The sequence below is a fragment of the Embiotoca jacksoni genome, unplaced genomic scaffold, assembly GCF_022577435.1.
Source record: "Embiotoca jacksoni isolate LCO1_2020_lvr unplaced genomic scaffold, fEmbJac1.0.p SCAF_29, whole genome shotgun sequence".
NCBI lineage: Eukaryota > Metazoa > Chordata > Actinopteri > Embiotocidae > Embiotoca > Embiotoca jacksoni.
In genome coordinates, this window is record NW_027185380.1 from 2,285,489 (window position 1) to 2,311,542 (window position 26,054).

The 26,054-nt window shown below is 43.6% G+C and overlaps 3 protein-coding genes across 4 annotated transcripts in view; 2 read left to right on the forward strand and 1 right to left on the reverse strand.

The window, feature by feature from the left end:
• Positions 1–1,057: 1,057 nt before the first annotated feature.
• Positions 1,058–9,571, forward strand: LOC138205686 (synaptotagmin-14-like). The gene is made up of 4 exons (XM_069161828.1): positions 1,058–1,079; positions 4,350–4,397; positions 7,984–8,130; positions 9,403–9,571. The coding sequence occupies exons 1-4, from the start codon at positions 1,067–1,069 to the stop codon at positions 9,477–9,479; spliced, it is 285 nt and encodes a 94-aa protein (XP_069017929.1). The 5' UTR covers positions 1,058–1,066; the 3' UTR covers positions 9,480–9,571.
• LOC138205685 (synaptotagmin-14-like) lies at positions 9,464–19,395 on the forward strand. 2 transcript variants are annotated; one of them, XM_069161826.1, is made up of 7 exons: positions 9,464–10,466; positions 10,686–10,817; positions 11,820–12,079; positions 12,477–12,914; positions 13,130–13,310; positions 13,755–13,811; positions 14,983–19,395. In XM_069161826.1, the coding sequence occupies exons 1-7, from the start codon at positions 9,515–9,517 to the stop codon at positions 15,297–15,299; spliced, it is 2,337 nt and encodes a 778-aa protein (XP_069017927.1). In that variant the 5' UTR covers positions 9,464–9,514; the 3' UTR covers positions 15,300–19,395. The 2 variants fall into 2 exon arrangements, with proteins under 2 accessions (XP_069017927.1, XP_069017928.1); XM_069161827.1 differs by lacking the exon at positions 13,755–13,811 and having other exon boundaries at positions 15,099–19,395.
• extl3 (exostosin-like glycosyltransferase 3) overlaps positions 19,352–26,054 on the reverse strand; it is a 31,740-nt gene continuing 25,037 nt past the window's right edge. The window contains exons 3-6 of the mRNA XM_069161824.1: positions 25,509–25,636; positions 23,901–24,045; positions 22,953–23,081; positions 19,352–21,895 (exon numbers count right to left, since the gene is read on the reverse strand). Coding sequence (XP_069017925.1) covers positions 21,686–21,895; positions 22,953–23,081; positions 23,901–24,045; positions 25,509–25,636 — 612 coding nt within the window. The 3' untranslated portion in view covers positions 19,352–21,685. The remainder of the gene's footprint in view (positions 21,896–22,952; positions 23,082–23,900; positions 24,046–25,508; positions 25,637–26,054) is intronic.

A 26,054-nucleotide genomic window follows, 5' to 3' on the forward strand; every position in this document is an offset into this window, starting at 1 on the left:
CATAAATAAACCTTGGTGAAGTAGAATCTTTTACCTGTTGAGTTAACCAGACCGCTTCATGAGAAATATTACCTCAGTTACCACTCTGCATCAATCACACACAAGTTTAGGCCACAATTATTCTATTTCATTAAATATTCATTGACTCAGCCCATCATGCGCTGCATCGGTGAGGTACTGAACTTCAGCAGATGGTGTTGGGACAACCCCCCGTCAGTTCAACATCATGAAGACAAGGAGTCCGACGGACTCAATAGGATGGTGATGAAGACCCGCTCTGTTGTTGGACTAAGACAGGACAGTCTGGAGAAGATGTCTGGAGAGGAGTATGAGGGACAAAATCAGGACCATCCTTGCGCAACCCCTCCCGTCCCGTCCGAGGCGCGTCCACTGGTAGGGGAGGCTGCGGCTCAGATGGTGGAGCGGGTTGACCACCGAGTGGCTCAATCCCTGGGTCCTCCTGTCCACATGCTAAACTGTCCTCGGGCAAGACACTGAACCCCCAAGCTTCCCCTGATGGCAGGTGAGCACCTTGCATGGCAGCCCCGCCGCCACTGGTGTGAGAATGGGAGGCAAAGTACTTTGAGAACAATAAAATAAAAAAATATAGCAGAAAATTAACTTCAGCCACAAGCTCAACTGTGTTGACAGCCATCAGGCCGTACAGCAGCACCATATTTTCACGCGGGCATTTGTTTATTGCTTGTTAATATATTCTATTTTGCACTTGAATATATTTTATTTCTTACTTTTTACATTGTATAATCATAATTTGCCCGTTTTATTGAACCGTACATTATTTTTGTATTATTTTCTCGCTATTTTATCCATATTTTTAGACATGTTTTCTGTCTGCTGCAGTTACACCCAAATTCTTCCTTCTAAATTTCCCTTTCTAAAAATCGTTGTCTTATCTCTTATCTGAAGTGTGTAATATATGTGTTTAATATCAATTTTGACACGGAAATATCAACGCTTACACAACCTTAAACACACAAACTGGTATGAATGACCTCCCTCCTCCATCACACCCCCCTACAGTTGGTAGAGTCCGGGACGGAGCATCATGGCGATTGACGGTAGGTGCTCGGTCTCAGGTGTCCTACGGGACTCGTGTGAAACTTTACGCGGAGCAGAATGAGAGCGATGCTTAAACGATTATTTAGTATTTACCGAGTCTGTTATTGTTGTTTATTTTAGATCAGATTTTTTTTTTTTTTTTTTTTTTTTTTTTTTTTTTTTGTATTCACGCCGTCAGTACCGCAGTGCTCCGGAGCTGGGACAGCTCACTGGCAGCGCGGGGCCGATGCCGAGTTGCGGACACCCGCACTGATGCAGGACGGTTTGATCCCTTCATTTCACGGGATGCGCGCTTGAAGTTGATGCGCAAGTGAACGGAGGCGCAGACAGTCCCGGTGTGTTGATTGGCCGGATCACGTTGTAATATCGGTGGTGAAATCATCGATTTAAAGGCGCACCGGGGACCACGTAGCGATTGATCGAAATGTTTAAACCGAAAATACGAGCCAGCTACTTTGTTTTGCTACAGTTGAAGAACTACGTCACTTGGCGGGTGACCGTTGTGTCATAAAGCCGATCAGCTGTGATCGATCTTCTATTTCCAGGAGGCACGTGCTGTTTGACATTCTCCCTAACGTTAATGGTTTGACGCGTGGCGCGGATATCGCAGCCTTCGCGTTGATGCGTAAGCGTCTCCTCGAGGTTCCGGTGAAAGTCACCGGGATACACCGGTGAGTAGGCGCGTGCGTTGCCCCGTCCGGTCGCGGACCCCGTTACCTATCGTGTCACGTGCAGCCATGCGTGCAGCGGCGTTTGTTGATACGACATGACACCTGAGAGAGGTGGTGCAGCAGTTTAATAGAGAGCTGTCAGCAGTGCCTCGCCACGGGCTCCACGGGGTACATGGGGGCATGGGAATTTCATTTCGTCCAGATGATACACGCGAATGAATAGTTCACTGTTACTCCTCTGAGTCCGACACGAGGAAGGTTGCAACTAAGGATTATTTTCATTACGATAAATCTGACGATTATTTGAGTAGTTGTGTGGTCTTTATGTTACCTGTGTTTCCCAAAACAACAGGTGCAGCATTAATAGACCTACGTTTCTGTTTTATCCAGGCCGACGATCCATTCAGTTTGTTATCATGGAGGACTAAAAGGACCAGCACATATTGACGTTTAAGAAGCTGGAATAAAATGATTTCAGCATTTTCATTAAGAAATGACTCAAAACGATCAATTAAACAATTAACAAAATAGTTATCTGCCAACCTTTGGTTTGAGATATTTAAAAAGGTTTTGACTAGTTGTGAGGGTATACATCGATGTCATAGGGGCCTCCCATGTGTTGCACTTCAGAATGGGACTCTTTCATTTTAGTCTACCGGCATAAACCAGTTTACAAACAGGTCTGTTACTTGTCATGGTCAGTCGCACTAAACAGTGCTGAAAGAATTAAAAGTGCAAATAGAAAACAATCTAAAACTATTCTGTTAAAAGTAAAAGTTGCGCTTTAAAAATGTGACTAACAACCACAGAATTTACTTCAAGTATCCAAAGTAAAAATACTCTCTATCCCGTTATTCTATCTACACAAGTTATTTTTGTAATACACATATGACTGAAGTAAAGGACTCTCAAAACATCAACTTCTCCTGTTCCTGTGAAAAGTCGTCTGGTAAAGTTACCTGTTATTTTAAGGTGAGCGGTGATTAAGAATTACTTCATTCTGGAAATAGTTTTGTCTCCAGTAATATCCAACAGAGAGCGTCTGTTCTATTAAGTCAATTAGTCCACAGAGAGTCCGTCTGCTGGGTGATAAAAGACAAGTCTGCCTCAGAGCTTTCTCTTTGCTCTGGCATCAAGTCAGTGCCTCACACCACCTGCAGCACCCAATCCTATCTGTGAATGAAGCGGTACAACATACAGTAACAGTAAAGTTTTTCAAATATGATGAAGGGGAGTCTCGTGGGAGTAAAAAAAAAAAAAAAAATCGCTTCACTAGTTTAAAGTAAGTGTGGTACAGGTTAGCGAATGTAATTTACTTCCACAGTTTTTCTGTTTCTCAATCCTCCCAAATTCAGAGCCAAGATGAGCTCCTAACTGTCGACACCTGATGTGTTGAGCCAGAAGAGATAATGTGTGAATGAGTGTGTGTGTTTAAATGTATAAGCCTGTGGGTGTGTGAGTGTGAGAAAGCGATATGAGAGTTGGTATCCTTCGTTAACTTAAGCCTCAGAGGGATTATACATAAGAAGCAGGTAATACCTTATTAACCTGTAATAAAATGTCCCATTGTGTCAGTAAAAATTATAAAACCTGAAACATATTTCCGTGTAATGTAAAAAGAAAAAAGCTGATATTATTGGTGAAAACTGACAAAGCATACTTTGAGCGTGTTCATTGATCATATTGACAATGTTCCAGTAATAATCAGACACCTGTTACCAGGGTTTTAGCTACCAGTGAGGACACACAAAGCATGTTGTTATTTTTTTTTACATCATCAAACATCAAAAAGCATACATATAGCCTAATTTATTGTGTGATTTAATCATTTTTAGATTCCTGGTTACACTGAGGTATTAGTTACCTTATGAAAAAACGCATGGAAGTAATAATAAACGCTTTTAATATGATGTACATCATCTGGTTTTAGAACAGTTTGATTTTAAAAACGTGTTCCTTTGTCATGGCCAATGGGTAATACTGTTATAGTTTATAGCAGTAGTAACCTACTTATAATTTAGCCTTCAATGTGCATTATAAAATAAGGGGATAGTACAACATTTGTCTTTTCTTGCTAAGAGTCAGATGAGAAAAATGATACCGTTTATGTGTTAAATATGAAGCTAAAGCCATGAAATGGTTATAAGCTAAAGCAAGCCTGGTTTTGTCCAGAGGTTTCAAAATGTTCCCGCCGCCACCTGTAGAGCTGACTAATTAACATAGAAATATTTAGTCTGTTTATCCTGCAGTTTAAAAAGAAAAAAAGCATTAGTTGTTTTGTACACTAATTCTTGGCTAAGAGAAGTGGTAGCAGTAATTATTGAAGTAGGCTAAGCTCACCGGCTTCTGAACCCGGCTCGACAGAAATAACAATTCGTGTTCAACTCTCCACATGAAAAGCAAATGGGAATATTTTAAAATTACCCCAACTGTGATTTTCTTTCTCTCTCAGTGGGTTTTTAGCTAATCAGCTTTATGTTTGCTGACATGTACATCTGCCAGCTCATTTAGCCAGAGGACGGAGCATATGTCTCCACAGTGCATGGATTCATGCTTGAACCTCTGACTCCCAGCTTTTCATCTCTCTCTTTCTCCCAGGAGGGGGGAGGAACTGTGGTGTTCATGAACTCATCTGTGCCAGACGAGGTAAGACCGACCAGTGTGTCCTCATAAGCATATAAAAGCATGTGTGCGCGCATTGTTGTAGCCTGTTTGGTTGCGTTGGGAAGATTGGTAAGTCCAAATAATACAGTATGTATCCCGGGCACTCCACCTCCCTGTGTCCTGAAGTTTTACTGAAGTATGCTGTCCAGATGGTTTTTTTTATACGGACCTCAGAAAGCATAATGTGAATTATGGATGCCATATCAAGTTTCAGATCACGACAGCAAAAGAAGGCAGCTGTGTGTTCATGATTTATTCAGTGTGGAGGTTTTGTTTCCTATCAGAGGTCCATGTGTAAGCAACATTTTCAGATTGCCTGCACATTTTAAACAAGCATGCCTGATAAACTACAGCCAAGAACTGTAAGTGAACTGGTTTTAAAGCTTAAAAATAAATAAATCATTGTATGAAGGAGTTCACAAAGATGAGCACAATGAGGAAATGTTTGTCAATCTGTGTCTCAATAATGTAGAAATATGACAGAATAATTCGTTTCTATTTTACACTTTTCATAGAAACCAGCTCATCTTTCTCTGAGGTTATTATGCGTTTGCTTGTTTCCCATTTGAATGGTTCACTGGCTGCCTTTTTATGTTTGTTAGTCAGTTTACTGGAGTCATTACCTCACGGAAAAAAAAAAGAAAATAAGCACTGAACCCGGAGGCTCAGTTCAGAGTCCCGAGTTTAGCCTCAGTTCACACGTAGATTTATTCTGTTATTTTTTTTCTTGTTTATTCTGTTCAGACACAAATTGCACATGCAAACACTCAGACAAGAGTGAAAGAGGGGAGTTAAAAAGAAAATCCACTTTAATCTTCTCTGCAGTCAAGAGAGACCTTAGACTTTACTGAGAGTGATGGGTGTTATATAAAAAAAAAAAATTAAAAAAAAGAAGAAGGGGCTGAAGTGTTTCATAGGCCGGCTTGCTACACCGCTCCACTTTCCAGTGTACATTGATGCAGGAGTCAGGTTATCTCAGGTGTTTAAATTATTCAGGTGTCGTTGACATTTACAGAGCAGGGCCATGTATGAGGTGTCATCACAGCCCGGGGCACAGGGCCATAAGCTGCTCATTTTCGACAGACGGATGCTGTGCCCATGGCTGCAGAGGTCATTGTGGCTCAATCGACACCACTGTCAGCAGTGAGAGTTGATACGTAAGCCTGGCAAGCGCTGGACCGGACTAAGTGTAAGGGATTTATTACATGTCGGATTACTTCGGAGCAGGACAACTTTGTTTTTTCCTTCTCTTAGATCATTTACTATCTATAGCTGCAGAAGTACTTGGTAGTGGTGCTTTTTGGGAACAGCTGGCTTTAAAGAGGATATTCATTTAGTGAAGGTAAGCCTCTGCTGCTGCTCTCTTATCGACTTCTCTTGCCATTCTTGGGAGTTTAGTGTTCCTCATTTTGGCAGTCTGCAGCAGGCAGCGCTCGTCCTCAGGCTGCAGTGGTCTACGTCTGTTGCCATGGTGAAACAAGTCTGTCAGACAAGTTCAATCTGTAGTCAGAAAGTTTGAAAAAGTATGCCTCTGTTTTCCTCTCCATCTGTATCTTTTGTGCGCTCAGGAAAGAATCTAGTTTTCACACTGCCGATCAATTTCATCAGCGAGTGGTGACAGTTGTTTCGGGTATGAGCACCTGCTACATGCAGACACGCTGCAACTCTAACGCTCTGTCTGCTCGGCACGAAATGCAATATTACAGAATATTAAAAAAAAAAAAAAAATCCTCTCAACCATGAAGCTGACATTTTGCGAGAAAAATGACTAAAATCAAGATTTTAAATCAAATCAAGTTGTTTCAGCTCCAGATGTATCGTTTTATATTCAACCAGATCCGCCACACTGACATTATAAATCAAGAATAAAATTGCCAGTAAGAATCATGCAAGTTGTAATACAGAAACGCTTAAAGCTGCACTGATAGATATTGTAAACAATGTATTAAAATGGCGTCGTGTGACTTAAAGGGTGGTTGTTTTTAAATCATGAATTTCCACCAACTTTGCAGTTCCCTCTGCTTTACGGCGCACTTTAGTGGCTTTCAGCTCGATGCTTTTATTTCACCGCACGCAGCTTCGCTGTTTCGGTTCAGTCTCGTCGCTTTTGCGTGATTTACTGACACAGCGGGGAAACAAAAGAAATCCTCTTTATGTCTCGTGCAGCGCCCCAAACGGCAGCTGGTGAACATAATGAAAGATTCAGCATCCAAAGAGTTAGCTCCTTCGCTCAGGCCATTTCAACATGACTCTAAATGAATATTAATATAGTAATATTGATATTAAAATATCAAAATGAAAACGCTTTAATGAGACAAGCGAATATAAGGTAAGACGAGGGAAGTTAACGTTGGCTCAGTTGACGTTAGCTGTGACTGCAGGAGTGTAAACTTTCCCAGGTTCAGTTCAGCTCTGTCTACTGTGTAGAAACACGACGCTGCGGCTGTGTTAATTGTGAATGGGGCGTTTTCTGACGTTTCTAACTTAAAAAGTAAAGTTAGGAAACTACTCCAGGTACTAAACTAACTAGCCAGACATGGTAATGATTGCAGCACACGTTAACGGGAAAACCCTGTTTAATTTCCTTCCATATTCTTTTGAAAAAGTAAAAAAAAAAAAGACAAACAAAACTTGACCCTCCACACTCTTTGTGTACTATTATGACCTCCTGCAGCCGTGGATGTGGAAAAAGCCTTTAAGCTCGGTGCCTCTATAAAGTACCGAGGGATTGGTTCCTTGATATGCCCACATAGGTCGTGGATCAAACTGTATCATGGCTGCGTTCTGCTCCTCTGGTAGTTAAACTGAAAACTCGGATACCTCATATCACGCAGCCTCACCTGCAGTGTCCTTTATCCTACAAGCTGCCCTTTCCACGGAGGCATTTGCTCTTTCGAAATGCCGTTCATGCTTCATTGTCCACCTGCGTCCCCCTTTTCTTCAGCTATTGCACTGGTGTATCCGTGCGGTAGCCTATTAAGTTCAGGCGCAGTCGGGTTTTTCTGGGTTTACTGAGTCTTCGTTTCAGTTACATCCAGTCCCTTTGAGGCTCTCATAAAAATAGCACAAGGCTGCATGGTTACATGAAGTATGGTTGGCCTACATACAGTGCTGTAGATTATATCTGCTCCGCCTTTGAAGTGGAAGACAATACCGACTGCTCAAAAGTACGATAGCTCATGCTTCCTTTTCCGAGCCCAAATTTGAGGAGTTTCATTTCGACGTAAGATTTCTATCGCCAAACTGAATTATTTGTGGTATCAAATGTGTTATTTACAGATCTCTAAGTGTTTTGTTCAAGATCTATTTTTCTTTTTTTTTTTTTTTTTACCTTGCAGCCATCTGTGTGTGTTTTTATTTATAGCCGTTCGGATATTTTTTTCTGCAAAACAAAAAAAGATATAGTTTGGTTTGGAAACTTAACTGTTAAATACCTCCATAATTAGAGTTACTCATGTTCGTCTATGTCTAATTTTTTTGTTTTTCTCTTTTCCTGTCTGTCTTTACCCCCGCCCCCCCCCCACCCCCCAATTATTTTCGCTCCTCTTCTTCTTCTTCTCCTCCTCAGTCTCTCCTGAGCTTCTGGGTGTCCTGTCTTCCATTGCGGCCTTCATGGCGTTGATGGCTCTGTTTTTTCTTTACCTCAGCAACAAGCTGTCAGTGGCGAGTCCTGACGATCTGTCACATCTCAGTGGCTATAAGAACGACAAGCCAGGTACTCAACACACTTCATACATTTACCACACTGGCTGCACTTACACACACTTTGGGATGATTAGTGGCTCTGTTGTGGTTTTGAACCTCACGCACATGTCCCATAAGGAAGAGGAGCGCTTGATGTGCACACGCCACGCTTGTAGGCTGAAAAACTGTCGATGTATACCGTACACCCAAACAATCTTTCTCTGTCATCGACTGAGACAGCAGTTCTCCGGAAACAAAAGCTACAGGATCTCTTGATGTGGCCTCAGTTTACCATTTTATTTCTTATCCTGACATGTTTTGGCAAATAAGCCTTCATCAGAGTACCACAACACTTGGCCAGGTATGTAGGTACAAACTTTGGTTAACACTACAAACAATACATTATGATAGATAGATAGATAGATAGATAGATAGATAGATAGATAGATAGATAGATAGATAGATAGATAGATAGACAGACAGACAGACAGACAGACAGATAGATAGATACTTTATTAATCCCTCAGAGGGAAATATTTATATTAGACAGTTGCCTTCAGTGTGGGGTGTGATGTCATGACTGTATGTTTATGTCCTGTATGTTATGTGTGGTCGTATAGGACTCTACAGCTGCATAATGTTTCTGCTTGATCGTGTGTTTATGTTTTATTAATAATTGAGAGTCTACACGTCTAATGTGTTTTATTCTACTAATAAACTTGAATAACGTTACAGCCACCAGTGCTGCTGTTTCCACAGGTAGTTTGCCTGAATGCAGCACAACTGACGCAACGTGATTCAAATCATAAGCTCCTTCTACAACAGGCCAGGTGCTTCTTTTACCGTCCAATTAGATCAGCTGACCGATCAATAAACATTCTGATCAAAGCGGTGCGATGGAAGGATACACTTTCTATTCCTTGCTTCAAGCTCCTGTCTCCTTTCTCCCACTTTAATGATTGGAACATCCTCGGTGATGGTGGACATTATGATCACTTAACCGGTCATAGGCTGGAGGATGAAGGGGAGAGGAAGCGCGGAGGGATAATTTGCAGAATGGAAAAGCAGCGGGGTCTAAATGAGGTCAGAGTTAACACTGAGGGAAAACATGGAGGATAAGAATGAAATGTGTAGAAACTGAGATAAGGGGCTGAACAGTTTTCAGATTTCCTTTTCGCGTTTGGAGCGCTGACATCCCAGTTCATAAATTAAAACACCTTTTTATTGCGGTTGCTTTGGAAAAGCCTTTGTACAATGTCTGAGCATGAGACACGAGACAGGCATGATTTTGTGTGTCTCTCAGCTCACGGTGTGATGCTGGCACCGCATCCCGCGAACAACCACATGTCCGTGTCGGCGCCTCTGTACGAGCTAATCTAGCGGTCCAGCGCGGCGACGGGATCCCCGGCTGAGAGATGGCCTTCTTCAAGAGCTTCCAGCAGAACCTGCCATCTGTCAACATTACCTCCATCTTGGACTCGGTCACCAGTCGCGTGGACGACCTGGCCAACGCTGTCAGCGACGCCACTTACGCTGTCAGCGACCAGCTGACTGAGCAGGTCACTACTATCATCAACAAGGTGCAGGACGAGGAGGATGGGGAAAACAGCGGCAGCCAGGAAGCTGGTCAGGCCCCCGCCGCACAGGAAGGCAAGGCCGGCCATAAAAGCATGTGGCAAATGCCCAAAGACTCCGAGGCCGGTAACGCGGGCTCCAAAAACAACCAAACCGGTGACACAACTCAGGCAGAGTGCGCGGCGAACCAGATGGAGTGGGAATGGAGGGACGGATGCTGGAGAGTTAAAAAGACAGAAGCTGAGTTAGCAGAGGAGGAGAAGAGGAAGAAAGAGGAGCAGGAGGTGCAGGAGAGGAGAGAGCAGAGGAGGAAAGAAAGGAGAGAGAGGCAGCTGGAGAAAGAAGCCGAGTCCATCAGGAACAGAGACGAGTCCCAAGAGGGAGCGAAAGAGGGGGAGCTTGATGCTGTCGAGAAAACAGATGCCAGTCGTGGACAAGACGGAAAGGCAAGTGACAACGGAGACCGATCAGCTGCTCAGCGAAGAGGCGACGGACGTGATAAAACTCCCAATTCACCTGGCGATGAAACCAAAAGCACGACGACGAAACAGAAAGAGCAAAAAGATGATGGAGAAGAAGAGGAGGAGATGGAGGACGACCCGGATAGGGAGGGAGACAATGAGGAAGAGGCAGAGCTTTCCAGATCATCCTCCAAAATGAAAAAGAAAAAGTCAGACAAGAAGAAGGGGAAAGGTGCGAAGGAGGGTTCGAAGGAGGCGGAAAAAGCTTCGAATGGGGATAAAAAGAAGGAGAAAGTCAAGAAAAGCAAGAAGAAAAAGAAAGGAGAGCAAGGTTAGAGGGTGTGCTGCTTCTCTTTCGACACCACTCTCTGGATCTTCTCATGTTTTCACCCTCAAATTCAACTTCTCAGAGTGTTGTGTGCCAGTTTCAGCTGCTCTGCGTCTTAAACTCTCACACTTCTCACTTTTTAAAATCTTGCTGCACACGTGACATTCGGGAGATAAACATAGGCTATTGTTTTGAACTGGAGTGTCCATGTGTCCCGTGCAGAGGGGGTTTTGTCAGACAGTGAGGAGGACAGAGGCGCCGAGGCCCAGCAGGACACTACTTCTGCGTGGAGGAGCAAACGCAAACAGTCCGCTGAGCAGGGAGGATACAGCAGCGAGGCCTCCAGCGAACGGGGTGAGAACACACACACACACACACACACACACACACACACACACACACACACACACGGTGTAGAACATGTTCTGCATCCAGGATGGAGTATCCTGGCATATTATGGATGATGAAATAAGAGCAGTAAATATTCAAATACCATGAAACGTTTCTTCGTTGAGCCTCACTTCAGCGATTTTGGATCATGTTGAAAGTTTCTGGAGAATTGGTTTTTCGCTATACTTCTCAAATTAATGACAAATTCCCATCACAGAGAAAAAAGAAAAAAAAAAAAAAAGAAAAAAAAAAAGCCTTTCGGTGTATATCCTTCATTTCTTTCTTTTCAAGAGATAGAAATAAGATGTAAGGCACTGAGATAATGGAATATAAATTTGATTATCCATTCTGAATAAATCCGCGGGAAACTTCTAGCTTGGCTGATATATATATATATATATATATATATATATATATATATTGTTTAATACGTACAAAAACCAAAGTTTAAAGACAAGCTGTGGTTTTATGGACAAATTCCTCGTTTAAATGTGCTGGTAACCGGATTTTCCAGTTGTCATGCTAAGCTAAGCTAACTGGCTGCCAGCATATTTACACTGAACAGACACAAAAGCGGTTTTAATCTTCTAATCTAACCGTCGGCAAGAAAAAAAAAACCACTTGATTAATGTTAGATTGCGCAATAACATATTTTACAGAGATTTTTTTTTTTTCATGAATCATTTCGGTATTGTATAGAGTAAATCAATTCGTCCCAAGATGACGTATTTTTTTTTTTTTTTTAATGGTCGCATTAATAAATGAATCTACATCTTTCGAGTCTGGAATTTAAATTAACAGCGCGGCTGTGTACGGGCAGACTCAAAAGCCGACTCCGGTCGACTGTGCGCCGCGTGCCTGATGAGCGTCTCTGCAGAGCACGCAGTACGTCTCCGGCTCCACTCCCTCCGTATCGCATTTACTCCTTCTGCAAACCCCCTCTCTCGTCACTGTCGTTGCGAGCAGGCGACAGCGTCCGCGGGATGAAGAGAGACCCCTCCCTCGGCGAGCTCCGGCCTCCTCCGTACCAGGACGAGGGCCCCGGGGCCCGCGCGCCGTCTCGACGCCGCTCCGAGCGAGGGGTCGGCGGGGGGTCGTCCCCGCCGCGCTGCGACAGCCCCCGCTGCTCCAGCGAGGCCAGCGCGGACCAGGACACCGAGAGCTACCTCAACAAAGGCTGCGAGGAGGACATACCCAGCGACAGCACCGCCGTTCTGGGCCCGGAGGTGAGACCGAACTTACCGCGTCTCCGGCGCGCGTTGCTTCAGTGGCGGGGTCAGCTGCAGTTCGGCCTGCAGTTTACGGGTCATCTTAACTCGCTGGCGTGGGAGATGAAAGTGATTCTTGTCTGACTTAATTTTCTGATATTAAATGCGCACATAATTCAAATTATATTGTCTATTTTTTTTCATGAAAAATGGAGGTATTTTTTTTTTAGGGTTTTCTTTGAATGTTACAAAAAGCTCAGAAACTTCTGAATGTGTCGATATATAAAATGGGAGATTAAAATTTTTTTTTTTTTAAAAATGAAGTTTTGTATTTTGTGTTTTTACTCAAACAATCGTATTGCCGGAGAGCGAATACAAACCAGTTTTTTTTTTGTTGCTTTTCTTACATATTCAGGACGGTTCTGGCCCTCAGCTGCCCACAGCCTACGAGCCGGAGCCCCTCGCCCAATACGGCACGCTGGACGTCGCCTTCGAGTACGACTCCAGCGAGCAGTGGTTGGCCGTCACGGTCACCGCGGCGACCGACATCCCCGCTCTCAAACAGACGGGCAACATCTCGTGGCAGGTCCACCTGGTCCTGCTGCCTACCAAGAAGCAGCGGGCCAAGACCGGCGTGCAGAAGGGCCCGTGTCCCGTCTTCACGGAGACATTCAAGTTCTCCAGGGTGGAGCAGGACGCCCTCGGCGACTACGCCGTTCGCTTCCGCCTGTACAGCGTCAGGCGGATGAAAAAGGAGAAGGTCCTGGGAGAGAAGGTGTTCTACCTGACTAAGCTCAACTTGCAGGGCAAAATAGCTCTGCCTGTCACCCTGGAGCCCGGCTCTGAACTTACAGTGAGAACACGTTGTGAAGTTATATGTCCCACTGCGCACAGTTTAGTCGAAGCAACTGTACACCTTGTTCCACTTTCACTTTTTCCATCGTTACAAATATTTGGATTTATCTTCATTACGGCTGCATCTTGCAACTATTTCCGAGATGAATTCTTCCATCATTAGCTGTTGTTTCCTTCCCTCTGAACGACTCCGTCTGTGTTTGGTCCTGCCAGGGTTGCGGCTCTGTGGTGAGTGTGTCTCGCAGTGCGGGAGCTCTGTCCTACCGCTCCACCGAGGACTCTTCCATGCCAGAGATCCTCCTGGGTCTCATCTACAACTCTGCCACAGGACGCCTGTCGGCCGAGGTTATCCAGGGAAGCCACTTCAAAACCACAGCGTCTGATAAACCCGTCAGTGAGTACAAGAGCCGCCGCGTTAAAGCCTTTACGTCTCGGGTTTTTGTGCGAGCCGGGAGTTGGAGGTGCTGAGCGACGCTGTACATTTTCTCCTCTGTAAAATTCTCCCTTGTTAATGCCCCTTCCCCGAATCTCTGGCAGTTGTTTTGGCAAAGCAGATGGGCGAGGCTCCCAGCAGCACGCACACAAAAACAAACTGTTCATCATTACATTTAAATGTTTCCTGGCAACAGCGCTTACTTTTTAATAACCTGAGCTATTGAAGCCAGGATGCCGAAGCAACTGCTGCTTGTCAGAGTTCCCATGAAGGCTGACCTTCAGCTGTATATCACGATCTTTAAACTGCTTCCTTTCTTCCTTCTTCTTTCCAACGCTGTGTGTGCCGTTGTGTGTGTGTGTGTGTGTGTGTGTGTGTGTGTGTGTGTGTGTGTGTCCGCCGCAGATGGTCTGTTTTGTTGTGTCAAACACTTCGTAGGGGGACAGCTTTATATCATGAGAGGTAAGACAACAGAGGATTTGTGAGTTTGGGCCGTACGGGTTTGAAATACAGTATTTTAAAGGACGTGTACAGTACATTTCAAAGACCAAAAATTCAATATATATATATCAATCACATTAACGAATGTCTCACCCCAATTATAGAAGTACATAGTTTTCACTTCCTGTAATGTAATCTAGAAATGTGGATCATGTTGGATTTTTTTTTTTTTTTTTTTTTACCCAGATTATGATGTTCTTAGCCCTAGAGGCAAAGTTCCACATTTTATAAAATGTTCATATTTGATTTCTTGTCGAGATATGGACTCAATACCACTCCAACATCTGTGTATTATTTATAAAGCTAGAGCAGTGAAATAGTTATCTTAGTTTAGCATAGACTTTAAAGCAGGTTATCTTAAAAAAAAAAAAAACCGACATCTGTAAAAGTTATTTTACATCATTTGTGTTTTATTTGCTTGGCGGGTTTTGAAGAATCCATTACTGAGATTTGTGCTGCCACCTGCCCACAAAAAGTTAGTTAAAAACTTAGACGGCAGCGTGACTCTAGAGAAAATGAATGTTCCCTTGTTTATTGAAATACAAGCTCCTACTGAAAACTTTCCATCTAATTTTTTAGTGCTGCGAGTGTCATAAACAAAATTTACTTCGGTCGCATTGATGTAGCAGTAAAAAAAAAAAAAAAAAAAAAAAAAAAAAAAAAAAAAAGATGTACATGTCGAGAACAAAATTATATCTAATATGTTTAAATCATATTTTTGGAATTTATATGAACGGGCTCTTTAGTCCTTTTTTTGATCAGTACAGTTATAATTTTTCTTTTATCCTTTTGTTGTTTGTCTTCATATTTCCACTTTTATTTATTTCTCTTTATATTTCGAATTTCTTATTTACTGAATTATTCTTACATTTATTCCTCTACATATTTCCACATTTTATTTATTTATTTATTTTTTAAATGCCGATTTATTCTTTTTTCTGACACTCCTATGACTCCGGGCCAAGAAAGAAAATGACAGTGTTCTTGTTTTTAAAAAAAAAAATATATATTTTTTTTAAGTAAAACTATTAAAAAAAAAACCACTGCTATTATGGTCTGCGATGTTTGCTGCAGTGCTTTCTCCCCCCCACTTGATGGCACTGCCTCACTGCTCTGCCACACCTCCTTTCAGACACCTACGTGAAGCTGACCATGCTGGACTCTAAGGGGAAAGAGATGTCCAAGTGTAAGACGGCCGTGTGCCGCGGTCAGCCCAACCCCACCTACAAGGAGACATTTATGTTCCAGGTGGCGCTCTTCCAGCTCTCCGAGGTGTCACTGGTGGTGTCTGTGTTCTGCCGCCGGAGCAGCATGAGGCCCAGGGAGAAGCTGGGCTGGGTCTCCCTGGGCCTCAACAGCACCAGCGAGGACCAGCAGGCCCACTGGACAGAGATGAGAGAGGCGGAGGGACAGCAGATCTGCCACTGGCACACGCTCACCGACACATAGGAGGATGATTTAGGGAGACAGCGAGAGCATTCCCTGGGGTTCGTGGGAGAGCAGGAAGCACCTCGTGAGAAGTGCGCCGTGAGTGTTGCACACAGGTATGAGGACGGGCCTCGGCTCCCAGTCGTCACTGCCAGACTGCATGAATGCCCTTTAATCTGCCACTTCTCTGTGAGGCAGACAAGACTGACTTTACTGGAGGAGCTGCGATCTCCGGCTGCCGCCTTTAGAAACAAAAAAAAAAAAAAAAAAAAGGCAACGGCACGCTGAGAATGAACGACGGTTCAGGAGGAAAACGGTTTGTTTTCCAGCGATTCGGCTCGCGGTAAAATCTGCATGCACACGAACTGTTTACAGGACGATGTTAATACACTTACAAACATTTTCCGGACCAAAGAGCTCGGCCCAGGACCATCCGACTCCTTCCCTATTCCTTCCGGGCTCCTCTGGACTTCAGCTGCCACCAGCATACCAGACATTTCTCTACATCAGTCGAAGCCACAGATGAAAGAGAAATGCAATGAGAAGACTGTTATAAAGGGCCTACAACATGCTGCAACTATGCTTACAAGCTATGCTTTGTACAGTTTGTTTACATTCATATGACATTATGCAAGATCCATTCTTCGCTTTCCTTTAATCAGTCAGAGTTTACCAGTTTTATGGGTGTCTTTGGAGTCTGTGTTACACAAAGGCAGATTTAGTTTTTTTTTTTCTTTTTAATATCGTGGTCTTGCATAACTCAATACACTATGCATCTGACGCCACTTTAAGCAAGAGGAATGCAATTCTTCCTTGTGTTCGCCGAGTCTCCTACAGAATTGGACACAGCTCTGCATGCCTCTGGTATCAAAGAGCAGCTTCCTCTCCAGTGTAATACAGATTGAGCCTGTTTCACCATTCAGCCTTCTGACAACTCAGCCATGTTCATTCATGTAGAAACACGGTGCTTCCCGCTGAGGAGGAGGAATATGCAAGAAGCCCGCGCAGGCCAGTAAACCTGGCTTTTTCTGCGACGCGGCGCCGACGACGGGCCTCGGCCGTGTTCGCTGCGAACCGACTTGGAGAGCAGAAACAAAATCGCAGGGAGGACATGAATCATATTTTCTCATTTCGAGTGGCTGGAAATGTGCTATTGAATAAAGGCTAAAATAAATGTAATTGTTTAGGACTGTGAGAAATCCGGTGGTACCTGACAGATCTTTATCTGGAACGAAGCCAGTTTTAAACTCTCATCTGAAAAAGCAGCTGTGAGTCAGAAAATCCCCCAAAAGGCTGCCGAAGACTCCGCAGCCACACCCGCGTTTCAGTGACCTGAATGAAACCCTCTCCCCTCTGTCTGCTGGCCGAAGCTGAGGGCGTGGGATGCATTTTTCTTTCTCCCCATCCCAGTGATGTCAGATTCTAACCATTCATGTGGGTAACGGCTGCTGCAACTGCACCGCTTCCCTTCAGTTCTCCTGCTTGTACAAATTCTTACCGAGTTAAATTATATTCAAAGAAAGATTACTTTGCAGGATTTCTCTTTCCTTCCTACCAGATTCATAATTATATATATATATACATATATATATATATTTTTTTTTTTACTGCAGAAAGGGAAATATCAGCCACTGGAGCGCTTTTATCACAAGTTTGGTTTGAATTTTGTTTTAAGTACAGTTTGTTCATAACCAGCACTGAAAACGATTATTGTGGACTTTCCTGCGGAGAGTTAGCTTACATGTCGGTAAAGCAATTTTTGAATTGAGGCTCGCCTAAAGACTAGAAACAGAGGGAAACAACTCCCCTTAACGGAGTCCAAATCCAACTACCCGCACTTCTAAAGCTTTTTATCCGATTTGTTGTTTTTCACGTAACGATTTTTTTTTTTTTGCGTCGGGTTACGTCCTGAAGTATTTCTTGGCCACGACAAGTGTCTTCCTTGAATCTCCTCTGATTGCCTGGCAACCAGTCCCAAGTCAAGAAATAGTCCGGTCCACACATGGACTACCGTGACGGCCACGTAAACCGGCGAATTCCCGTTTTCACACTTTGTTTTTTTTATGGAAGAAACAAACAGGATGTGACTTGTTCAGTCCTGAGATTTATATCTACTGGCAGCCTAATCAGTTATTTTCCCACGTAGTTACAATTAATTACAAGTTACAATCTCATAGATTTCCATTTCTTTTGTCTTTGGCGACACCTATGGCAATGAGTGGTAATTGCAGCTTTGCTTTTGGACTTCACTTTCCAGAGATCCAAGCAGTGATGTCAGTCAGTTGGCAGATACCACATGGACTACGCTATAGACGGGTTTATGAAAAAAAAATGGACGTAGCCTCCCGGACGTCATTCATAGGTTTCCTGAGGAGCAGATTCGTAACTCGGTGTGGGTGTGGGGGGCTTTTTTTTTTTTGGCAATGCCTTACTCCTGTCTAATCCTAAAATGGGCAAAGAGGTGGTGCGTGGGTGGAGCAGAGGCCACCAAATAAAAATCTTTTTTGCTGAAACCAACATGCTGTCTGTTTGGCTCTGGCTGACAAGTCCATGGCTGAAACTCACAGGCAGCTACCCAACTATCATGGCTCCCACCTGTCACTCAAAGCTGCCCCACCCTCGAGTATTCTCAACTTAGGGCGAGTTGTATATAAATTCACCCCTCGTAAAGTTGTTAGGAACAGGCACATTATCGACAGAGACCAAAATCATTTTTATACCAGGCTGTAAACATTATTTCTTCCCGTAGTTGAGAATTTTAACTTTTTGTGGGTTTTGACTCACTTTTGGAGCCTCAAGTGGTCGCTGGAGGAACTGCAGCCGGTTGATGATTTTCCTCGGGGGTCGTCGCCGCCACAGCTCCGTATACATTACTGCAAATAAAAGGTGTTCCATCCCAGTCACCATTGTGTTAGTTCATTCAGCAATAGTGACTGAAAAGACATTAATTTAAAATAGATATCTTTTGAGATTGTGACTATAACGCTAAGGTAACCGGAAGCTGGCTATGGCTTCTGTACGGGCCGTTTTAAAAAGCTAACATTACCTCTCCACTGGAGAGCAAATAAACAATCATTTTCCCCAAAGTGTCCCGGTCCGCTCTTCTAGTGTCAAGGACACACCAATACAGAATGTGCAGGAACGACAGTTGCACGAATGAGGACATGAGTCGGGTCATGTTTTTCTTTAACAATGTTGAGAGCCTTTATTTCCATTCATCTGGCCTTCAATGGTATGTTTGACGCTGTCGTCAGTCATCAGTCTGGTACAGCGCGAGCAGCGTTGCGGGTGGCCGGAGCCTCGCCCACGGTTGTGGATCCGACCCAGGAGCACATAGCAGAGTGACTGTGGCCTTCCAGGCAAACGTAACCTGCTCTGAGCCACGGAAAACCAGCTGTGCCACATATCCCCGAGGGGACGGGGGACGGGGGGGGGGGGGGGGGACACCACAGGGACGGGAGGAATACCAGCTGACCTGAGCTATGCCCCAAGGACTGCTTGAGACTCAGCCAGGCAATTATGAGGCCTCCGGAGCGCCAATAAAAGTGTTCAGATGTGACGAGGAGGTTAGGAGCTAAAGCTTTGGGGTTTTTTCCAAGTTTGGTGGAACAACGGAGTCAAATTTGGACCTTTTATTTGTATATTTTTTTTTTATTGTATTGGACTTTACCAAACACTAATCAGGAATCTGGCTCCTCGTTTATCCTTCTTTGGTAAACACGTCTGTTCCAATATTTTTATGTTTGCCTGCAAGGATTACAAAGCAGCCGCAGCCAGCTGGAGCAGGTCGAGATTTGGCTTCAAGAACACTTCAATTAGTCTCCGTTGGCTTCTCGTTTCAGCTCCGTTTGTGACGTTCGGGTTACAGTTTGACCTTTTTAACAACCAGTCATCTCGCTGCTCCCGGGTCAGTGAGGTCCCCCGACCCTCCTCCCACTCGGGGGCACCAGCTAGTTTTCCCTGGCAAATGACATGAGTTTTAAGGCTCTTATCAAGTTGGGACCTCTTTCTCATTAGGAATAATAAACTACAATGTCTTTTCATTTTATTGCATGTCTCATTATTAGTTTAAAAAAAAAAAAAAAAAAAAAAAAAAAATCTTTTTTTTTTTTTTTTTTTTAATAATATATTCAATAAATATACAGGAACCATGGACTTATGAGTTTTGTTTCATAAAAGCATCGTCACAGAACACAATTTGGGGAAAAACACGAATTTGAATATCGTATATAAAGGATCTTTTTTTTTTTTTTTTTTTTTTAGGTTTGTCTTTTGTTCAGATTACAGGAATTAAGTCTGACAAGGTCAAATCAAGGATTTTGGATTTATAATACATGAGGGGGTTGGGCTCCACCGGACTGACTCCTGGTAAAGTACCATGCAGAGTGGACGTGGTTGTGGGTGTACCAGACTGCATCTCTTTAGCAAGCACTCGCACCTCGCACCCTGCAAATTATGCCGTAAAGCAGCGGACATCGTACCTATTTGGCAAAGAAAACATTCATCAAGCAACGGTAAAAAGACAAAGTGAGACCAATATGGCGACACTGTAAAGTGACGTTTCTGTCGGAGGTGGGAAAGTTCTACTTCGAGCGATGACAGGAACATGGTGGGACATGTCTAACACTTGTGTAGCAGAGCCAGAACTGGCTACAGATCAAAGAGAGCAGTTGTACATTTTGGGAAACCGTTCCGCTTTCTGGCGGAGAGTTCGAGAGGAACGACTCGCGTTGCACAGACAAAAACTTTCTGCTGGCTGTCGGTTAGCTTAGCGTAGCACCAAGATGGGAAACGGTAACAGCAGCAGTACACTTTTTTTTTTTTTATAAAGCTCAAATATGAACACGTTACACCTTATTGCCTTAATCCATACAGAGCGTAGAGCACAAAAGCAAAAAAAAAAAAAAAAAAAGATGGTTTCATAACATGTGCCAGACTATTTCTTCTCTGGGACAATCGGCTTCCTGTGGTTTTACCGGTTGCCGGGAAACAGCCGAGAAATATTCCGACACCCATAAAATGAGATGTAGAGTTCATTAGTGAGCTTTAAAAAAAAAGGTGCTACTTGTTACCTTTTGACAGTCAAGACTTGTTTCTACTCTTTATGCAAATTTAAACGAAGCAAAGCTCACCGTTTGCTGGCTGTAGTTTCAGATACAACGAACCGATTTGGAAAGAGAATTGATTTTCTCGCCAAACGCTCCACCAGAGAGCAACTGTATTCACCACAATATCAAACTGCTTTCCGAGTTTTTTTTTTTTACCATAATTCTAACAGTACATTTAACTTTCTGCATAATTACAACCTCAATTAGATATCAAAGCCTACCTCTAACTGATTTTTGCCAGGTGTGGTTCTGGACTTAGTTGCGCTTCAGTTAAGGACATAGTAGCTGTTGATTGGTCAATACGATTTACATTTCAAACATGACTTCTTTGACCTCGGACCGGTTTTACAAACGTCGGTAAACACCCCATTAAAAAACAGGCACGCTTTACACAAACGGATCATGTAAGCGTAACAAAACAATAAAATGGTGGCTGGTTTTCATGACTTCTTTGAGGCATTATGGTGACCGCTGAAGTGAATCCCCTCTCGAGCACTTACTTAAACATGATTGGGCCGACCTGTTTTTACTCTCCAGTCGAGGTCCTGTCTCGTTCTGATCTCCCACAGGCAGATCCAGGTTCTGGGAAATGTTCACTCCACATCAAGATTGACACATTTAAACATTATTTAAAAAATAAAATTAAAAAAAAAGTTCAATAAAATACTTCTGACCATCAGTGCTTCTCTCACGTACATGTACAAGAAGTACAGTTTGTAACTGTAAAATGGAAAAACAAACAAACAAACGAAACAAAAAAAAAAAAAAAAGCGAATTGGCAGCCATGTGCCACTGACGCTTTCGCTGTCTCGGCTGAAACAGTCTGCTGGGTCCAACGCAGCCCAGCTTCAGTCCGTCACTTATTCACTCACTCCGTTGCCAGGTTGGGTTGAACCTGGGAGAGTTTCTGTACACTGTATACAACCACCTTCCTCCTTCAGCAGGCAGTTAAGAGGTGCAAATGACATCTGTAGCTAGTGGTTGACGATTGAGCATGATTGGAGAACATGAGGAAAAAGAGGAGCGACATCCACTGAAAAGGCTTGTTTTGTTGGCAGTGGTCCCTTTTCAGTGTCCACTCTTCAAACTCTCTGTCGATTTGTGGATTAGACCACCAGCCAGCGGCTTTCAAGGTAAACTTGTCCAACCCCAGAACTTTCCTTTCCTGTGCATTTACCCTGCGGTCCTCTCATCTTTGTCACTGCTTGCAGCGGGAGCTGCTGTTCCTCTTTGAAATATTTCCAGTCCTTCAACACACTCTCGCTTTCTGGCTCTTGCGCTGCGTCTCTCGGCCCGATGCTAGATGAACTTGAAGCACTTAGTCTTATCGTGGGGCAAACGAGTCTTGAACAGCACCGAGTCCACGCGGAACTGCGTGTACAGCAGCGGCATGTAGCCGTACACCTTGACGAAGAAGTTGATGCACTTGTGGCGCTCGTGGAAGTGCGAGTCGTCGTGAGAAAGCGCCTGAGGGCAGCCGGGACAGCGGAAAGTCCAACGAGACGTTACCTGAGACGGATCGAGACAAGAGTTTTGTCAATTCAAGCTCTTTCAAAAAGGTACCCGAATCAGAAATGTCCAGACTCTTGAAGCCTTTACCGTCACATATAAATTATAATTATAAATTGGATTGCAAAAAACTAAACGGCACAGAATACATGTATTCCCACAGCAATCAATGTATATTGACATTTTCTTTATTACTGATATTTGTTGCTGAACTCTTGACAACGAAACAACGCCAAATTAACAAACGCTGGCTTTTTTCGAGCACTTTTTTTTTTTTTTTAAATTAAGGACCCGTCGTTTCAAAAAATATGACTGCGTTAAATCTCGCCCTGTGCAAATGTGACTCGGGGGAAAGTACGAGGATGAGACATCAATTAATAAAAATAACTAAAAGCAACAACGGGGAAAAAAAAAAAAGGATTGGAGAAAAAGGAAAGATACCCCGAGGTCCGAGTTGTTGTTTTTTTTTAATTCCTTAGCGGTGGTGCATAAAAAGCAATTTATTTTCTTTTTTTTTTATTTGTCTCATTTTGACTAAAAGAGAAAAATATGTTCCTTCACCATTTAGGAATCCACATTCAAACTTGCCCCAAATTCATTATTCACAAGGTTTATTCCTGGCAGTGGAACGCTGTCATGCAACACACTCCATCAAAGACGTCCTTAATTCCCCTCAGAAACACCCCTGAATATTAACGCCACGCGAAATCAAAAAGAACTTAAAACTGAGGGCCGCAGTGACATTTCTGTTCCAACAGCTTCCCCGGCTTGATTGCTATCATTTTTTTTTTTTATTTTATTTTTTTTTTTTTTTGTCTAGCCATAAATATACTCTCCGGTAATAAATGTCCTTCCAATAAAAATCCAGGAGAAAAACCAGGCATAACGCACCGATTCGATCTCCTTTTTTTTTTTTTTTCCTATTTATAATTTGTGTGTAGTATTGGATGTGCCAGTTTGAGTAATGGCAGGGCTAAGTAGGTGAAAATATGAACACGCGGTGCCCGAAGGGGGCAACGGGGCTTGAAGAGCCGGAGCTGCGCGTTCCGTCACTGACCTTGATGGGTGGTTTGCGGGTGATGTGGGAGACCAGGAAGTTCATGGCGATGTCCTCGCAGTTTATGTACTCGTCCACCATGTCCCTGATGGCCTGGGGCATCACGTAGGAGTACAGGTACGCGTAGTACTGCAAGAACACAAACACACGGGGGGTACGTCACGGACTCGGCTAAAAGACAAACTTCACCCGACTGAAGAAATCATATCAATTTAATTATTCGCAACACTAAGTTTCTGGGCTGACAAATAATCCATTGAGTAACATTGTTAAAACTGTGCTACATTACAGACAAATACAAAACTGTAATAATGAGATTTTAAAATACGCCTTTTACAAGCAGAAGCACAAAGTGAGACGCCTATTAGCGACAATGCTAACGGCAAAAGCAGTAATGATTCCGAGTGTGTCGGGGAAAACAACCAGCGAGGAGACGGGAACATTTCGTTAATCTATTTCAACACAGTGTTTTGTATGTCTGCCTTTAGCATCTCATCTTGGCTACAAACAACATATAGACAGCCGGAGCACAAGACGACCGCGGCCCGAACCACGTAGCATCTTTACGCTGGCCCGGCTCCGAGCTGGTGAAGAGCCTGTACTGTCCAGACCAAATGTGCAGTGGTGCGCAAGATTTGACGGGAACTACATGACCTCGGGTTACCCACAAAGACACCTTCCACAAGGGGAAGGCTTGGCCAGTACCAAATGTTTCTGTAAGTCATTGAAACATCTTTGCCAAAGTGCAGTTTTTAAATTGTTTTGGTTTTTTTCTTCCTACGACCAAACGACTGATGAAAACCCGGTCGTCTAAAAAAAAAAAAATAAAAAAAAAATAAAAAAAAAAGAAGGTTCTAATCGACTGATGATGCGCTCGTCATCGACTATTTGGGGGCAGCCCTACTTGTCAGGGTGTGGTAGGTCTTTGTGGAGAGTGCGTGATCTTACCTTATGAAAGAATGCAGCTCCTGTCAGGACCATGGAGAGCTCACAGGAGTAGTTGGAGTTGTAGAGCCAGGACTGATGGTTGACGTCCCACGCGTGATATCGCCCCGGGAAGCCCACGATGCGATCTCTGGCCTCCCGCCACACCCTGTGACAGACACACCAACCGGGGGGGGGGGTCAGCAAAATGTCCCATTTTCAATTAACCGATGAAGACCGACTGAATTAATACACGTTTAATGGAAGACTTTATTGTGTGGATGTGTTACTCAATCTGCGCATACTGCTGTGCTTTAAAATCCAGCTGCTTCAAACTTGCCATCCAAATATACAGTGTGACAACTATTTTGCTCTTGGGAAGCGATCAAGTATCCACACGGCTGTTTTCTATTACATCGTGTATTAGTATATACCCACTTTTTTTTTTTTTTAAGATACAATTACTCTTGGCACGGTGGTGCAGTGGTTAGCATTGTCACCTCACAGCAAAAAAAAGGTTCCGGGTTCGAATCCGGTCCTGGGCCTTTCTGTGCGGAGTTTGCATGTTCTCCCTGTGCTTGCGTGGGTTCTCTCCGGGTTCTCCGGCTTCCTCCCATCATCCAAAAACATGCACCTCAGATCAGGTTACCTGGCGCCTCGCTAGTGGCAGCCTGCTGCAGCAGCTCCCCCCTGAGAGCCCCCCCTGCTGTAGTGAAGAAATTTCCCCTCGGGGATTAATAAAGTGTATAAAAAAAAAAAAAAAAAAAAAAAAATGTTTACAGATGCTGTAAGCTTTGTCGCTGCAAGAAAGTCTTAAAGAGCAAAAAAAAAAGAAAAAAGAAAAGTCTCAGTTTATCAGCTTGAGATGCTTGAAATTCCTCCCTCAGACCCAGAGGATGCAGAAAATCTCCAAAAGCAATTTAATGTCTCAAATGAGTTCATGCGAGACCACTTAAACGTCTAAGATAGCCAGCTGCTGCGTAATTTCTCCTGCGTGGCGCGAGTGGAGGTGAGGAAGCATTCCTGGGTAATTCTGGGGGAGCCCCGAGATAATTCATGACAAATGACCTCGCGCGCACACTCGGGAGAGCTCGTCTCTGCCTGCCTGGACAATCTGCTGCTGGAGAGTCCGGGAGAGGCGGTGCACAAAAATAACTCAACAGCGTGCTTGATCATTTCATTGGTTTAAACACGGCCGTCATGCTGTATTCAAGTTATAAAAACACTGTGAGTAAGATGCTGACAGCACGTTTCCTGTTTAGTTTCGACACTTCCGTGGTTCCGTTTGTCTGTTATTCAGTGGGGGTTTTTTGGGACATTTTTGCTTGTTGGAGGAAACGAGGCTTTCCCTTCTGTTTAATTCATTTTCCTAAAAAAAAAAAAAAAAAAAAAAAAATACAGATTGCAATTTATCTAAACCTTTAATTGAATATCTTACGTTGAACCTTGAATTTGTTGTTCATTGCCGAGGCAATACGGCTCCTTTAGAGATTAAAAGGGACGCTTTCTGTTGATCGGTGTCATTAAATCCATTTTGTTTTAATGTTGCCACGCGGTAAAGTGTTTCCGAGGTGGGCTCGTACTTTTCGCAGGCGCTGTAAAATACCAGAAGTACTGATGAGCTTCACTGACCTAAACCCAAACATGATCTCGTCGTGGCGGAGATGAGCGTCATCGTCGATGGACAGGATGGCCTCGGTTTCCACGGCGTCCCACGGGAGGAAGCGGTTGTTGAGGCTGTTCTTTTCGGTGCGGACAACCTGCAAGACACGAGACGAGGCATTTTAAAAGACATGGATAAATGTGTCGGTACCCGCAGTCCTGTAAAGCCAAAAAGAAGAGGACCCGCTCCCTGCGCAGATACGAGGGGCTCCATTCTACGGTAACCAAAACACGGCTCTTGGTTTCAGGTGACTGTTCACTAAATGAACACATCATTATTACATAGTGGAATATTCCATTTCTGCCAAAAGATCCTCCTCAATCCTACAGACTTTATGTTTCTGTTGAGACAGCTAGCGTTAAAACTCTGCGTGAAAACAATAATTTAACAGTCAAACTTGTTACCAGCCGGCTGATTTGGGCATTTTGAAGGATCACTTCATTTACTTTTGTTTTTTTGGTTTCCTGTCCGACTACATTTCAAAAGGTGATTTGATGCCAGTCGTTTTTATTCAG